Here is a 16197-nt window from a genome sequence, read left to right as displayed (position 1 = left end):
TACTTTTCTAACAATTATGACACCGATTTGGCTATACTATAGTTAACATTCTTTATAATATAACTAATGCAACAATAGAAGCCCAATATAACTATTATACAATGTAGGCATTAGTCCCAAGCTTCTATACCAGCAGTATAAGTAGATTCTACTCTAATTATTTTATGTATTTATATTATTAGTTTCAGGTGTACAAAACAACATAATGATTAGACATTTACACACCTCACAAAGTGATAACCCCAACAAGTACTCCAATTATTTTAAATATTCTTCTCAAAGAATTAATAATAAAATGAAGGTATAATCAACAACTGTTTAAAATAGATTTTTGTAATTAGATTCTAGGCTATATTCTTATTTTGCCTAGGAATTACCAAAGATGGATTAAAAATTTTCAAAGACTGTGATACATTCAGATACACTTAACATTAAAACTAAACTGGCAATAATTAAATTTTTCTCGGTTGATTCAGAAGCTACTTCAGATCTTTATAGTATTTCAAGGTCTTTGTCAAGAACTTCATTTGTGATTAAATTATGCTTGCAAATACTGCTTATTTTTTGCTCTTTCTGGTTATTTGAATAGGCAATTATAGTACCGTGGTCTGTTATATTGTTTCAGTATTAATCAAAGATGCCTTTGTTTGGATGTTCTCATTTCTCTAACATCTCTTGCCCTGTTCCTTTTTGTGCAGAGGTGGAGAGAAGAGTGAAGGGATACAGGCTTTCAAGGTGGTTCTTTTATTCTATGTATCTACTGCTCATACCTACTGGTCATAGCAACTGAACATTTATAGCTGCACAATTTAGTGGCACTATTATCTACATCTCAACACTGATGTCAAAATCACTCAGCTATTGAATTGGCAGGACAAAAAAAAACCAGAGGATGATGTGAATCACTAGCTGTTGTTCACTGCCTGTGCTTCGACAGTTATACCTACATTGTGACTCAAGGCACTGAGAGCCAACAGTCAAGAGACTGCATCTGAAGTAGCCTGTCTTATCAGACTGTAACCTTTACAAGGTTAATGATCAAAAATCAAAGGAAAGAACCACAGCCCATGGCAAGGATGTCTGCAATAGCAAACCGTTTGCTGTAGGCAGACAGTGGTTGTATAAAATAAACTGCTGGTGATCTAAGAAGGGCTTTCCGTGAGATCTAAAGAAGCCCACTTATAGTCATTAGAACGTCAAACAGTAAGACTGCAAGTTTGGCATTTTGTTTCTGTTTTACAATAACTCATGGAGGTGACATTCATATAACATAAAAGTAACTATTCTAAAGTAAATAATTCAGTGGCAATTAGTACATCCACAGTGTTGTGCAGGAACTACCTCTACCTAGTTCCAAAACACATCCATCACTCTAAAGTAAAACTCCTCAACCATTAAGCAGTTTTCCCCCATTCCGTTCTCCTCCACCCTGGCAACCAGCGATCTAAATCTGTCTCTTGTGAATTTATCTATTTTGGATATTTCACATAAATGGAATTATACCATACGTGATCTTTTGTGTCTGGTTTCTTTCATGTAGCATGTTTCTAAGAGTTTGGGATTATTTGGAAGCAATCTTATGTATTAGAAATCTAAAACATTTTTACACTGTAATATGGATATAAAAATTACCTCTGAAGCCTTCTGAATAGACTCCTTTTCCTGTTCAAAACAACATTTAAGGTTGTTATAGGAATCCCTTATATATTCAGAATTTGCCACATAAATTCCATAAATTAAAATTAATTTACATATACTTCCAAGCTACAAAATCTCAGTTTTATTTATTTCCAACAATATTTTATTAAAGTCCCCATTTTTGGTTTTATGTACTACTTTCAATCCTTCATATCATACTTCTTGATATTTATCTTTAACTGTAATTTTCCATTGGAGAAACCACAAGCTCTTCTAAGAGTTTTATTTGCAAAATGGGAAAAGATGAAGATCCCTAAATATTTTCTTCTCAGGGTAACAGACAGAAAAAAACACAGAACCAACCCCATCTGATGACTCTTTCTTCAGATTGTCCAGGCTGCTAGACTTTTGCAAATCTGAAGTTCTAAAAATAACAATAATAATAATTAGAATTAATAATAAGTGGCTCTGGTGCCACTTTTTCTAAGTAGAATATCTTGGAAAGAAACTAAAATTGTGTGTGGGTTGAATCCTGGAAATAAAAGAAAATCTGGATTCAGGCAGTCACTTATGTGCTTAAGTAAATTATAACATTTAGTTCTTTTAAAAGCAGGAGTGGTTAAGTGTCCTGCCAATAATTCTAAATGTCCTGCACATGTTAGAGTAGCTGGAAAAACACTTAGAATTATTCTTGTGATGTCAATATTTGAAAATTTAAACCAGTATTTTCCATGGACTAGTGTTAGATCCTGTGCATGTATATATTTACATCAGGAATTTTTTAAATACTTGTGTACTATTTATATATTATCCTTATACTTAAAATAAAAGATGAAAATTTAATTTTCAATTCACAAAGGAATCAATTTCCTGGGTCTGGCAGAGGACTTCATTTTATGATCAAAGCATAACAGAGGACTCCCTATTGCTGCCCATAATAATTCATTTGCTATCCTAGTGAAGGCAAAGTAACACTGTGAACATCCAGAGACTTTCTTTTTCACATAATTAGCATTCAATTTTAGAGCTGGTCTTACTCAAAATTTGAAGGCAAGAATATGTGCCTAGTTTAAAGAGAGAGAAAAAAGTAATTCTTTTGCTCTATGAAACAGAATAATTTAAATATACAAACTTTTAAAACATATTTCTCATGTATTTATGTGTAAATAAATTGCTAGAAGTGTCGACTACCAAATAAAGCAAAAGACAACGGTAAGAATAGAAAATATCTCATGTTGGAGGACTGCTCTAAAAATAGATTTTCCTAATTTAATTCAGACTTTAACTTGGATAAACATAGACATTAGGTCAGTTTATTAATTTGAAAGTATAAAAAACCATTGCAGTGTTCCCAGCCATCACATCATTCTCTGTGAGTCTCCTCTGCAAAACTCAAAACATGTCAACACAAAAATAAAAAAGCACTGAACTTTAAATGGAAACTGGTGAAGAAGACTAAAGAGCTACAGAAACTTGGCATGAGACAATGATAAATGAGCAAGTATTTCTTTGTTAACTTACAACCCCCCCATTACTATCCCCATTCAATCATTACAGCTGCATTAATTTATTCAGGACTCATAGTCATTCCCTTTTAATACTGGTTATTGTTAGCGTAACAGAAGCTTCCTCTCTCCAAAATATCAATCACATTTTTCACATTCAATAAACTGTAACTTACGAAAGACTATCACACAGCTGGGTTTCAACAGCAGCACCAAGAATTATTTTTCCATCACTAAAATGTGAAGAAAAAAAGGACTTATGAATTTCATGAAGAAAAGACCATATATATATTCTACATGAACATAATTGTCAAAACAAACAACTGTGTAAGGGAAACTATTTCTTTCTCTTTTTTTGATATTCCATTTTACTTTGTCTAATTGTAAGATTAGGCAATTAATTAGGGAATATGCTCCCCCAAACTTCTATTTGCCTATGGAGAAACTATTGTATCCCTGTCCTGTCTCCTTCATAGCCATTGTCCAAACAGTCTCAGGCACATGATTGTCACTGTCGCTATTCTGCCTAAAACCCCTTGATGATCACCTATGACCTAGATGTAAAATCCAAGTTCCCTAAAATCCCTCTCTAACCTGACCACCACACCTCCCGGCTTCATCTCCAATTACTTTAGCTTCACACCTTTTTTTCAATAATACACAACTGATTATGGGTTCCCTGGCACATGTCTTGATGTTTCTTGCTTTCTGGGTAGAACAATTGTGTCTATAAATAAATGCAACGCATTCTTGCTTTGGGTTGATCTACTTTTCTAAAAATTGACATTGCAATATTAGGTCATAAATGACATACTTCTCTTCAAATGAAGTCTCTGGCTTAGGAGGCAATTTTGCTTTTTCCGAAGTTTCCAAGCCTTTAGATGCTGGTAATAAGGAAGGGATTGAAACTTGCAAGATGCTGGTGTGGAACTGTAATATAACAATAAAAAGCCAAAAATCAATCCTTCAAGCAAAACAAAACAAAAACCACAGCAACAAAAGTTAAATAAGACAATTCCCTGGTCTATCAATAAAATTTCATATACCTGTGTTTAGAATGCTATTCTTAAATTTTGAAAATGGTTTCAGGATATAAACCTCTAAAAGTGTTAATCAGAGAAAACATTCTAGAGGAAAGTAATTTTTGAACTTGGTTCTGAATAAGACACTAAATATTGTGAATATGACATATAAGCCCCGGTTGAGATCTTGGCTCTACCACACCTGCCTAAGTGACCTTAAGTAAATCACTTAACTGGGCATCAGTTTTTTTCCTCTGTAAAATGAGAATGACAATACCTAAATTACAGGGTTGCAATGATTTACAATGAGATTTGGGTAAAAGCTTTGTAAACAAAGCACTATTTTCACTTTAATTTCTACCACTAGTCTAAAATAGAATGTTGGTCAAGCCTGTTAATTATTGTTCTATATGTGAACAAGCTGACTAACTTCAATTAACAGAATTGATAAAAGTGTAATTAAAACAACTTATAATGTACTCTAGGAATGCACCACTTAAAATACTTTGTTTAGTAGTAACAATATTACAGCAACAAAAAAGAAATGCATAATACACTTTCCCAAACAAATGCTTGTGAATCATAAGGATAGACTCAGTGAAAGAATTTTTATACTTTGGTTTTCAATAATTTTTGACAACTGAGAGCAGTTAGATTGTGGGCTACATCATGAATAAATAAATGAAACACAAAAAATATTCCAGTAAAAAAAAAAAAAAAATGAGTAAAACTTGCCTCAGTGAGTTGCCTCACCTCTTGCAAGTCAACCAATCCGTGATTCGCTTCTGGAAGTCAGCCACCGGCAAACACATTTCTAAATACCAACCAATCAACAGTCTCACCTTCATAACCATATACAGTTGATGTCAACTCCCTCCTGCCTCTGCAAGTCCACCAATCCCTGAGCTCCACGCACCCTAAAACTCCTATTTATGATCAGCTCAAAGAGAATGTCCTTGTTTAACAAAGTTCACTTACTTAAATAAGCAATAAATTCAGCTTTGTGATTTTTGTCTCAGTTACTGAGTGTTCTCATCCTTTGACACTGTAAAAGGCTATAAAATGCAGTCTGCTAATGTAACGAGATTGGGCCCAAGATGGAGTGGCTCATGCTAAGCCCCACACCAGCAAACCTGAAGTCAACTAGGTTTATATGCTGGGCTTTCACAGAAAAGAAAGGCCTAGGTCAACCAATCAGCACTTGCTTCCTCCTACACGTCTCCTAACCCAAGATTTGCCTTTGCTCCATGTAAGGAAAGTAACTCTGCTTTAACCATTCAGAAAATGCCAAGTATGACGTCCTTGTTCCTACTCCGTTCTACAGAAACCTTTTAGGTTGTACAGTTCCTCAGACCTCTTTTCTGTCTCCTAGATTGGACGCTGTCTGACTCTTGAACCACTGAATAAGCCAGTAAGATCTTTAAAATTTATTCAGTCGAATTTTGTTCTTTAACAAGTCATTTTATTATAAAATAGATTATTTCACTATCATTTTTTTTCAGCTTATATCTTTATAACTCATCCTTGATTTATGAAAATCAAGAAAATCCATTTTCTTGATTTCCTTTCAAACTTTAACTCCAACCTTAAATCTTCCTCCTGGCTTTTCTTTAAAAATGTGGCTAACCATCGTCAATCCTCATCAAATCATTCTTTTTTTTTTAATTAATTAAATTTATTGGGGTGACAATTGTTAGTAAATTTACATAGATTTCAGGTGTACAATTCTGTATTATATCATCTATAAATCCCATTGTGTGTTCACCACCCAGAGTCAGTTCTCCTTCCATCACCATATATTTGATCCCCCTTACCCTCATCACCCACCCCCCCTCATCAAATCATTCTTGCTCCAAACTAAAAACTCTGCCATTAAACTACCATTCACATAACAGACTTTTTTTAAAAAAAGGATATGAAATTACCTGGGTATATCCTACATATAACAGCAGCCTCTCCCTATAAGTGCAGCACACTCATTGTACCTGGCTGCATTTTGCAATTGCGACAGACTAGAGACACCTGTGTGCCTTCAACTTTCCTTCCTTTTTAATGAGAGTGCCTACAGTAGTTATATCTATCACACTATTTTGTATGTCAAGTGTATGGGGGACAGATAGCTTGTCCCTTAAGTTGCCAATTCTTAAAATTGAATGAGATGGTACTCAAGAAGCTGTGCCCAAGAAGATACACTGAGGAGTTTCACCTACATCTTGACCTAATCTGGATGACAAGTACTTGGGATGTTGATGCCTGATGAGAATGAGACTGAGGGGGAGTGGGTGTATTTTACATGGGAGGAGGATATAAACTGCTGTAGCCAGACAGTGGAGGGCAGACTGTTTTCCAAAAACGACTGCACCAATATATCCCATCTACATGTTCTTACAATGTGATATTGCTACTTGTCTATCAAGAGGTAGCTAGCGCCTATGTTCCCTCTCTGGTAATCTGGGTGGGCCTGTGACTCCATAGGAAAAGAAACTCTATGTGACTTCTGAGACATGTCATAAAAGATGATACAAATTTGCCTAGTCCTATCCTTGGGATGCTCATCCTCAGGGCCCAGCCACCATACCGTGAGGAAGCCAAGTAGTCACATGCCAGAGTCTCAGCCAACAGCCAGCCTCAACCACCGGACAGACAAATGAGCAGCCTTCAGATGACTCACGCCCCTCTAGCTGCTGCCAAGTGGAGCAGAGACGAGATGCCCCTGCTGAGCCCTGCCCAAGTGGCAGATTGGTCAGCAAAATAAACGTCATTCAAGCCACAAAGTTTTGGGGTGGTGTGCAACAGGTAACAGAAACAGCCACTGGTGGCGGTGTGATATGAAAGTAAGGTAAATGAGTTTGACTTTTATTCCCCTCCAGTTGCTTCTTCCAAATCTAAAGAAGTCAGAGTGAAATTTTATTCCATTATCTTTCAGTCACCAGCAGAAATGACTAAAATCAATTTCTTTATATAACCTCACTTTATCCCAACTTTACTTATTTCCTACTTATTTAATATGCAGATTGTAATTTCATATTTAAGATAATACCTCCAAGGCATTCACATGTTTTTCCTGAAATATAAAAGCAATTTTGACACTGCCCAGGGCATTTATTTATTAGAGAAGGAAAAAAAAACACACATTTCAAATAAAGGTCTGCCGGGACACAAAAACTTCCAGGACAAACCAAGTCAGTAATCGAACTGAGAAAAGAATCCATGTCTTTCATGTTGCTAATAGCACTTTAACTTTCAATGATGTAGTGTCTTCAACATGAAGAAAATATTGAGCGTTTGTAAATACCTCTTCTGGAACACTTGTGTTGAATGGTTCGTGACTGGGAGATCCCATTATTGGTGTAGACGATAGACTTTTCTCCAGATCACTAAAACCCTGCGTATCCAGCAAAGTGGAGATGGACGTCGAAGTGAGCAGATCTTCATAGTCGCCATCTTGGCCTAGAAAAGACAAAGCAAAAAGGACAATAGCAGCTTTTCATTTATATGTCACGTTTGGAAGAAGAATCCCAACCATATCAAATGTAAACATTTTTCTGATCCTCAAAGATCAGAGAGTCAACTTTGCCTGGCATCACTTGAAAAACAACATGCGACCTAGAAAACGACGTCTTACACTGCAAGCACCTGAGTCCCAGGAGCTCTTGGGCCACGTGTATATCCAGCAATAGTATTAACAGAGGTATTGATTTATAGTGCTATTAATAGATGCAATCATGGACTCACAGGATAGAAATTAAAAGTTAATTTAATTCAACAATCCTCCTGTAATTTTATTTCAAAATGTGGTGCTTTACAAATTTCAGTTCAGACATAACCAAGCTGAAGGAGACCAGCGATGGTACAACAAACTGATCCTGAACTGCAACCGAGTTCACATTTAAACAACTCACTTTTCATCACTACTGTGCCCCTGAAAAAACATAAAAAGGATAAAAAAGAAAGAAAAAAATTAACGACCTTTGGACCCATCAGGAGGATCCTTTCATGCCATTCATTTTAAAGCGGAAAGAACAGCCTAATGAGGAAAAACAATGACGTATCCTGCAAAACAGCACCTTCAGAATTTTTTTATATCTCTAGAAATAAAAAGGATTAAGTTTTGAACAAAATGGTGCCAGATATTCCCTTTTAAAAACAATGATGCTGGGAGGCTGGTTTGCTCAGTGGTTAGAGCACAGTGCTCATAACACCAAGGTTGCCGGTTCGATTCCCACATGGGCCAGTGAGCTATACCCTCTACAACTAGATTGAAAAAAATTGAAAAAAACAACAATTTGACCTGGAGTTGATGGGTCCTGTGGGGTCCTGGCAAAACACACTGTTCCCCATTAATCGCCAATAAAAGAAAACCAAAAACAAACCCAATGATGCTTAAAACCCTAATCTCTGAATAAAAAAATGATAATTTACTTGTTTAAAGATATTAAATTAGACATAGCTTCTTAAATTAGGTTTTATTAAACTTTTACTTTAATTTCACTAGAATTTATTAATAGGTGTTATTAGAATTGTATGGGAATTAACTAAATATAAATCCTAGTGATAAATCGCTGTTTATATAACTCTTCATAAGAACAGAACATCATTTGCAATTGATTGAAAATCTATCCTGCTGTACATGGTTTAAAACTACCTCTTTTAGCTACACATTTATGTGCATGAAAAAAAGACTAGAAAGGAAGACGTGAAAATGCCAACGGTGATCATGCCAGGGCAATTACAAGTGATTTTTACCCCTTTTTTCTACTTTTTAAATACTATACAATATGGCCTAATTATAGGAATTAATCTGGTCTGCCTTGGTTTTTAAACACAAGAATTACACTGTTGAGATTCTATAAAATCAAACAATGTTTTAACTAATGTAAAAACTAAGTACTTGAAAATTTGCAATATTCCTTAAAAGAGAGACACTTTTGAAGATATAGAGATGTAGAGTGATGAGAACTGCCTTAAGTCAACACTGATAATTAGAGGTATACTTGCTCATTCAGATATTTATAAAGTTATATATATATGCTAGGCCCCGTGGACAAAAAAAAAAATGAAGACCCTTTTTTCCCCCACAAATAATTCTGGTCCAAAGCAGGATTTTTTTAATGAACTCATTAAAATTAAAATTGGAATTTCAAAATTTGAGTACCTTACACAAGACTTGTTAATTTCCTGTGCTTATTTTTAGAGCAAATAATCCCATCTGTGCATTGCTAAAAAACAAGAGAACTTTCAAAGTTCTGAACGTTTTCCTTTGTTTTGAATGACTCCCAAAGCTTTTCCACATTTGAGGACAGCCAACTGGCCCATCTACAGATAAAATAATAATAAATACAACAAAATGTATAATAATCTTTACTTTGATATCTCACTCTTTTTTTTTTAACTTAACACATTCAAAGCTGAACACAATCCCCCTTAACCATTCAAATGTTCCTTCTCTAGGCTTTTCTATCTTGGTAAACGGTTCTATTATCCACCTCATTGCTTTAGTCAGAAATGTTGATCTTTCTTGATTCTTTGCTCCTCTTCACTCTCCTCATCTAATTCATCACACCATCACGTTCATTCTAACACCAAAATATATTTCCTGTCAGTACCAGAGTCTCTTGGTTTTCTGTCTTTCCAACACTGCTCCCCTCCCACTAGGTCCATTGCTACAACGCTCATGTCACTAATTTGTTAAGACCCTTAAGTGGATCTCTCGAGCCAAGAAAGAGCCAAATTCTTCACCTACATGACCTAGACCTAGTCAGTGCTCACTTCTATCATCTCATCTTACTTTTCCCCCTGCTCATTACCTTCCAGTCACACTGGTCCTTTACTTCTCAAATACACCAAGTTCTACATACCTCCCCCCCAAAAAAAAAGCTCTTGCATGTGCTGTTGTATTCTCTCTCTTTCTTCGGAATGCTATCTAATGAACTCCTTAGAAAAGCTCTCCCTGCCCAACCAATCTACAGTATGCTCTTTAGCTACACAGTTTCTGCCAAGAGAACAGAACCCTAACAATATTGCTTGAATGAATGAATGAATGAATGAGCTATCTAATTTGGGAAATGGATATGCTCCATGAAAGAAATCCAAGCCAAATGTAAAAGTTCACAGCCACTTAAAATCAAGTAAAGTAGAAAAACCTTTAGAGCTATACTACCTTTTTTACCTTGGGCCAGTACCACTGCATCTTGCATTTTCTTGTACCTGTTCAGGCACTGTCGAAGATCTTCTATTTTCCGATCCTATTAATAAAATAAATTATCATCTTTAATACTATGATTCTGAATAGCAAAAGTAATGGCGACACAAAGAATAAGTAGACGTGAATTATTTACATTATTCAAAGAATACTTCTAAACTTTAGTAAAACTGGTAATATCTAGAATATTTTTCCTACATACATCAGAGATATAGAAAAAGTACCTCTAAATTTAGAGATCCTATCCTTCAGCTGCCATCTTTAAAAAACAAAAACAAAACAAGGTAATAAGATACAAAACAAAAAACCAAGAAAAAAATCAACTTTAATCACTCTCCTCCCTAACCTATACATATATCAAGTCGTGGAAAAAAGATCTGTACCTGCTGCCTTTATCAGCTGTCATTCATCACCACCTGGGTTTTCCCTTCTCTAAACACTCCACCAGCATTGCTTCAATTAGTCATCAGAGACCTTCTATTTAATAAAAACAAGGAGTCTTTTTATCCTTTTTCTAACGACCTGTATTTGGCAATCGATTGACAACACTCTTTTCTTCTTTTACTTTTCTTCCTACTTTCTTTTCTTCTACTTCAATTTCTCAATCCCTTGACCAGATACATAGTCTATTTCCAAAAGTCCCACTATCTACCCAACCCATACTATAAAATGTAGAGTTTCAAGGTTTTTGTCCTTTACCCTCTTCTCTTTTCCCAAACCCTCACCCTGGTAGATAATAAAAGTGAGCTCCCCCGCTCCTCCCATGCTGATTTAGGGGTTGACCATGTGGCCTGCATTGACCAATGAGATATCAACAAATGTGGTTCAAGCAAAGGCTTGAAAAGTATTTGCGCACTGGGGTTTGCTCTCTCTTGCTGCTCTAGGGAACACTAAGGCCACTATGTTAAGAAGCATAGGGTAGTCTATTGGAAGATGAGAGACCATTTAGAGAAGAGACATCGCAACTGGGGCCAACCGAGACCAGTCTGTCATCACCAGACATGTGAGTCACATCATCCAGCCCCACCCCAGCTACTGACTAACTGCAGACATTAGCTATGCCAATCCAGATCAGAAGAGCCACCTAGCCAACCCACAGAAGTATGAGAAACAATAAATGTGATTCGTCCTGAAGCAAAAGCTAACTGATACATCAACTACAGTTTAGTTCCTACCAATCTACAGCTCTATATTTCTCCTAAAATTGATGAGATTCACTCCCTACCAATCTATAATTCTACATTAATCCTAAAATTTAGAAGCATTTTCCAACTTTCTATAAGAAATCTCCTTTTAAATGTTCCATGAACACATCAAATTGAACATATATATAAAATGAAGCTCATTATTTGCCCCCAGTACTTCAACCTCTGCTTGGATACCATTAACTCTTGGAGGGAGCCTTCATTTGTACAAACCAAAAACATACTGCTCTCAAATCCAAAGATTTAAAAATCTTGTTAACTTGTAAATTTCTCTAAAATCTCTAAAATCTCTAAAATCTACAATTCCCTCCTTACCATTTTGCTGCCATTGCCTTATTTCAACCCCTCTTCATTACTCATTATAGACTATTTTAACAGCCTCTTGATTGTTCTGTCTTCATTCTCCCTTCCTTATTCTTGCCTCCATCTGCCACCAGAGAGAGTTAGCTTTCAAAAGAGGTAGTTTAATTATGTCACTGTCCAAGGTCTACAAGTTAACCCCCCAGATCATTAGCCTAGCATACAAGTTGCCTACCATTCACTGCAGCTCTTCTGTCAGCCTCTTATATCCCTTCCAACTGTAACTCATGTTCCAGAACTTTCCCAGCGTGCACTGGGCTCTTACAAGCCTTGGGTTTGAAAACGTGTTCACTTATGGATCCTCTGCCTAGAAGCCTTCATTTTCCTGATGAAGAACTCTTGCTCTTCCTCAGAATCTGCTCAGATATGTCCTCTTTGAAGCCTTCTAAAACCACCAAGAATTTATGCCACGCTTGGTGCTCCTATAGCATTTGAGCATCTAACAAGCCCTCATTCACCACTGAGAGTTTTGTTATTGTTGCTTTTTGAGGAAGAGAAATTAAAATGAATTTTGATGACTTTTTTTCAAAGAAAAGCTCTCTCTGTGGGGAGCTTGCTAATGACTTTATTTTTATTCAATAGTGGCAAAGACTAGCAACAAGGAATACACACACACACACACACACACACACACAGGGTGCCAAAAAAATGTACACACATTTTAAGAAAGGAAAAAACTATTAAAATTGTAATATTCAATATATACCGACAACAAAAGATGAATACAAGTCACGTTTGACTTCTGCAATTACAGGAGGTGCTCAAAGTGGTTACCATCGGTGTCCAGACACTTCTGATTATAGCAAACTACTGCTTGAGCAACGTTGACCAAAGTGTCCACTTGTACACATTTTTTTGGCACCCCCAGTGTGTGTGGGGGGGGGGGGGCGGGCTTGCCAAAAAATGTATACACATGACTTGTATTCATCTTTTGTTATAAGCATATATTTAGTATTACAATTTTAATATAGTTTTTTCCTTTCTTAAAATGTGTATGCATTTTTTGGCACCCTCTGTGTATATGTACACACACACACACACACACACACACACACTATATGTGGGTGGGTGGGTAGAACAATGAGTTTATTTTCATGGAATAAAGATCACATAAAGAGAACAAAAAGTAAAAATAGACTAATAAAACAGTGTAGGCAAGAAAAGAAGAAAAAAACTTATGATGAGAGAAAAAGATCAAGACGAAATTCTTTTGTCATGTGCTCATTTTTCACTTCCTTCAAATTACTCTTCTTGGGAAAATGCTTCCCTCTTTTATTCATTAAGGGACATGAGGGGAGAGCAGTTCTGATGACAGGAGTTGAACCCGACTGTTGCTTCCTGCTGGATACACATCTGGTCAGATAAGCCATGAAGAAACACATTTCCTTAGTAGGGTAACTGCGGCTCTGCTCTTAGGATGAAGTGAGGAGACACAACCAGAGGAAATGAACAGACTGGAGACACTGGCGTTAGGCCAACACAGCTAGCACAAAGCCTGGAGCCATACTTGATTTCATGGTGTCTGTGCCTCTGTTTTCTGGCATCTCACCACTCAGGAAAGCAGAGATAATCTCAGATGTGAAAGACGCCAGGAATGTGAAGAAGATAGTATGTATATGAAAAATCGACATTACTATGAAGCTGAAGTTGTCATGGGCTACCTACCTCCTTCAGAGTTCATATGGTAGCCCAGAATTTCCAGTGACCACAGAAAGGATGTGCTATGTACTATAACCTTTCTCACATTTGTCGCCTGAATATAAAGAACTGATCTGATAGCTCAAACATCTCTCAATTCATTGGGGGGAGGGAAGAGAAAATTCTCAGTGGAGCTACTGATCTCCATTCCAGCTATAATTACAACTGTGACTACTGAGAGTGGGCACATTCGGGCAGGAAAGGAGACTGCTTACCCCTTAATGTCAGTAGTATTCAGGGTATGCATGAAATGATCAAAATGGTGTTATGGACGTCAGAAACATGGCAGTGTGAGGGGTGGTCTTTAATAACTCTCCTTGAAGTTACAACAAATTCAACAGCTATGATTCAACAAAGGATTCCCTACGTGACATACAAACACATCTGAGACATGAGCACACGGAAAAAGTTGAAGGTGGGCAAATCAAGGTGAGCAGGAGAGGAGGGAAGGGAGAAATGCAGAGATGGGATCCGCAGGACACAGCGCAGAGCTCACTGCCATCCCAGGACAGGGGAGGAGTGAGACTGCAGGTGCACTCTCTGCACCCCTAGCAATTCTGTCTGAGGGATCAGCATATAATATGGCTGAGCCCAGTGATCAGAGCAGAGACCTCAGGGCAAACACTGCACACAATAGGGCGACAACTGCAGTCTAATAGCCCACACTGCTAGGTAGAAAGCAAAGCCACAGAGCCTGGCTGCCTGCCCCCAACCTCCCAGACCTCACCTCCCTGTACCCTCCCAGAGCTAGTAGCAGGCCCCAGAAAAAAAACAGTAGCAGTGTCAGATTAAAGAGCAGAATATCTATAGCCCCGAGAACTGGAGAGAGAGTTCCTGGGCGGCAGATGCAGTGTGGCTAATTCCAGTGACAAGGGAGGAGCTATAGGGGCGTGACAGCTGTCGTCTGGCCATCACCATTAGCCATTACTCAAAAGACAACAAAGCCACAAACGTACCAGCAGCTTCTCCCAGCCCACTCAGCCCCACCTTTCCCAGCTGGTCACACCAGAGACACTCAGGGCTGCTGAGGTGCACAGCTCTGCATCTGGCTGCAGGCGCAGCACTGGGATTTCAGGGCTCAGAACGCCATTGCCCACCACGTCCTCCCACAGGGGTGGTGCCCTGATACCGAGGCAACCTGGTCACAGATGACATGCCCACCTCCCCAGGAAAACTCCCACCCAGGAGAAGCCAGAACAGGGCAAGAGAAAATAAAATGCTCCAGCGCTACCTACTGGAAAGACCTCTTCTTATCAACCTGCGGCAGAATGCACTCCCATAGATGCCCAAGAAGAGAAACGATCCATTAATTGCCATTAACAACCAAGGTAACAAGGTGTTCAGAAAGAAAATGAAAAGTCTCCAGAAAATAAACTTAAAGACATGGAAATATGTGATTTAAATGACAAAGAATTCAAGATTGCAGATCTGAAAATGGTGTTACAACCCCCATTTAAAATATTTAAATTTTATCTAGATACCTTTTCTTCATTTGCTGCCATCAAAGACTCCACAGCTTTTTTCATTTTTTGTACTTCAATATCTGAAAATATCACAACATCAGATCAGAAGTCAGTTGACATGTGACAATAATGATAAGCTACTGACCCTTCAGATTGAAATGTTTTAAGGTAAAGATGTTAATGATTTGTTGTGTTTGGTTTTTTTCTTTTAAAGGGCATATTCACCATCCGTATTCTCTTTTAGGGAAAAATCTGAAAAATGAACACCTTCTCCTCTCTCACCTGAATAGCCATCATTACAGAAAGAAAATAAGTGTGAGAGCTAACTACCCTCTCTAAAAGCAAGAACAATAAAGTCTTCATGAGAACACTGAAGATGAAATTTCAGTGCTGTAACAATAAAAACACAGAGTTTTCAAAAAAGAAACCTATAAAGCAGTTGGTAAAAGCAATGGACAAGGCAAACATAAGGACAAAAGCTGAGCAAATGATATTCAGTTTTAACCAAGATGGAGACACAAATGGTAAGAGCCTGATGGAATGTGATGTTTACATGAGAATTCATGCTAAGAAGCTGGTTGTAGGTTCAATACAGAAGGATATTAAGTACTTTGCTTCATCTATAAACTTCATTTCCAATATTACCTGGGGTGCCAAAAAAATGTATACTAGTAGACACTTTGGTCAACGTTGCTCAAGGAGTAGTTCGCCATAATCAGAAGTGTCTGGATGCTGATGGCAACCACTTTGAGCACCTCTTGTAATTGCAGAAGTCAAACGTGACTTGTATTCATCTTTTGTTATCAGTATGTAATATATTGAGTATTACAATTTTAATAGTTTTTTCCTTTCTTAAAACGTGTATACATTGTTTGGGCACCCTCTGTATTTTAAAACATAAAGGCCAAAGTAAGATAAACATGACTTTCCTTAAAATTTGATATTCAAATACAAAAGCATGTAACTTTATTAACAAAAACAAATATTTTAAAGATAAAAAGGTAACCTAGAATGAAATCATAAATTTGAAAAATTGAAACAACAAAAAATTAACTGAAGTTGTCTACTTTTGAGGAAAAAAAACTACTAAAGATAATTTTTAAA

The 16197-nt window shown here is 37.0% G+C and overlaps 1 protein-coding gene across 30 annotated transcripts in view; it reads right to left on the bottom strand.

The window, feature by feature from the left end:
- Positions 1–16197, bottom strand: part of PPFIBP1 (PPFIA binding protein 1) — a 172868-nt gene that overhangs the window by 14978 nt on the left and 141693 nt on the right. For 12 of the 30 annotated variants that reach the window (XM_081061304.1, XM_081061317.1, XM_081061322.1 and 9 more), the window contains 6 exons: positions 15112–15173; positions 10326–10410; positions 7461–7615; positions 3958–4073; positions 3320–3376; positions 2002–2062 (listed from right to left, as the gene is read on the bottom strand). In XM_081061304.1, coding sequence (XP_080917430.1) covers positions 2002–2062; positions 3320–3376; positions 3958–4073; positions 7461–7615; positions 10326–10410; positions 15112–15173 — 536 coding nt within the window. Of the gene's footprint in view, positions 1–1632; positions 1663–2001; positions 2063–3319; positions 3377–3957; positions 4074–7460; positions 7616–10325; positions 10411–15111; positions 15174–16197 lie in introns of all 30 variants that reach the window. The other 18 variants (XM_081061295.1, XM_081061319.1, XM_081061320.1 and 15 more) reach the window with 3 other exon arrangements.

This window comes from Rhinolophus hipposideros (assembly GCF_964194185.1).
Source record: "Rhinolophus hipposideros genome assembly, chromosome: 9".
NCBI classification, from domain to species: domain Eukaryota; kingdom Metazoa; phylum Chordata; class Mammalia; order Chiroptera; family Rhinolophidae; genus Rhinolophus; species Rhinolophus hipposideros.
This window is presented reverse-complemented; position numbering and strand designations above follow the sequence as displayed.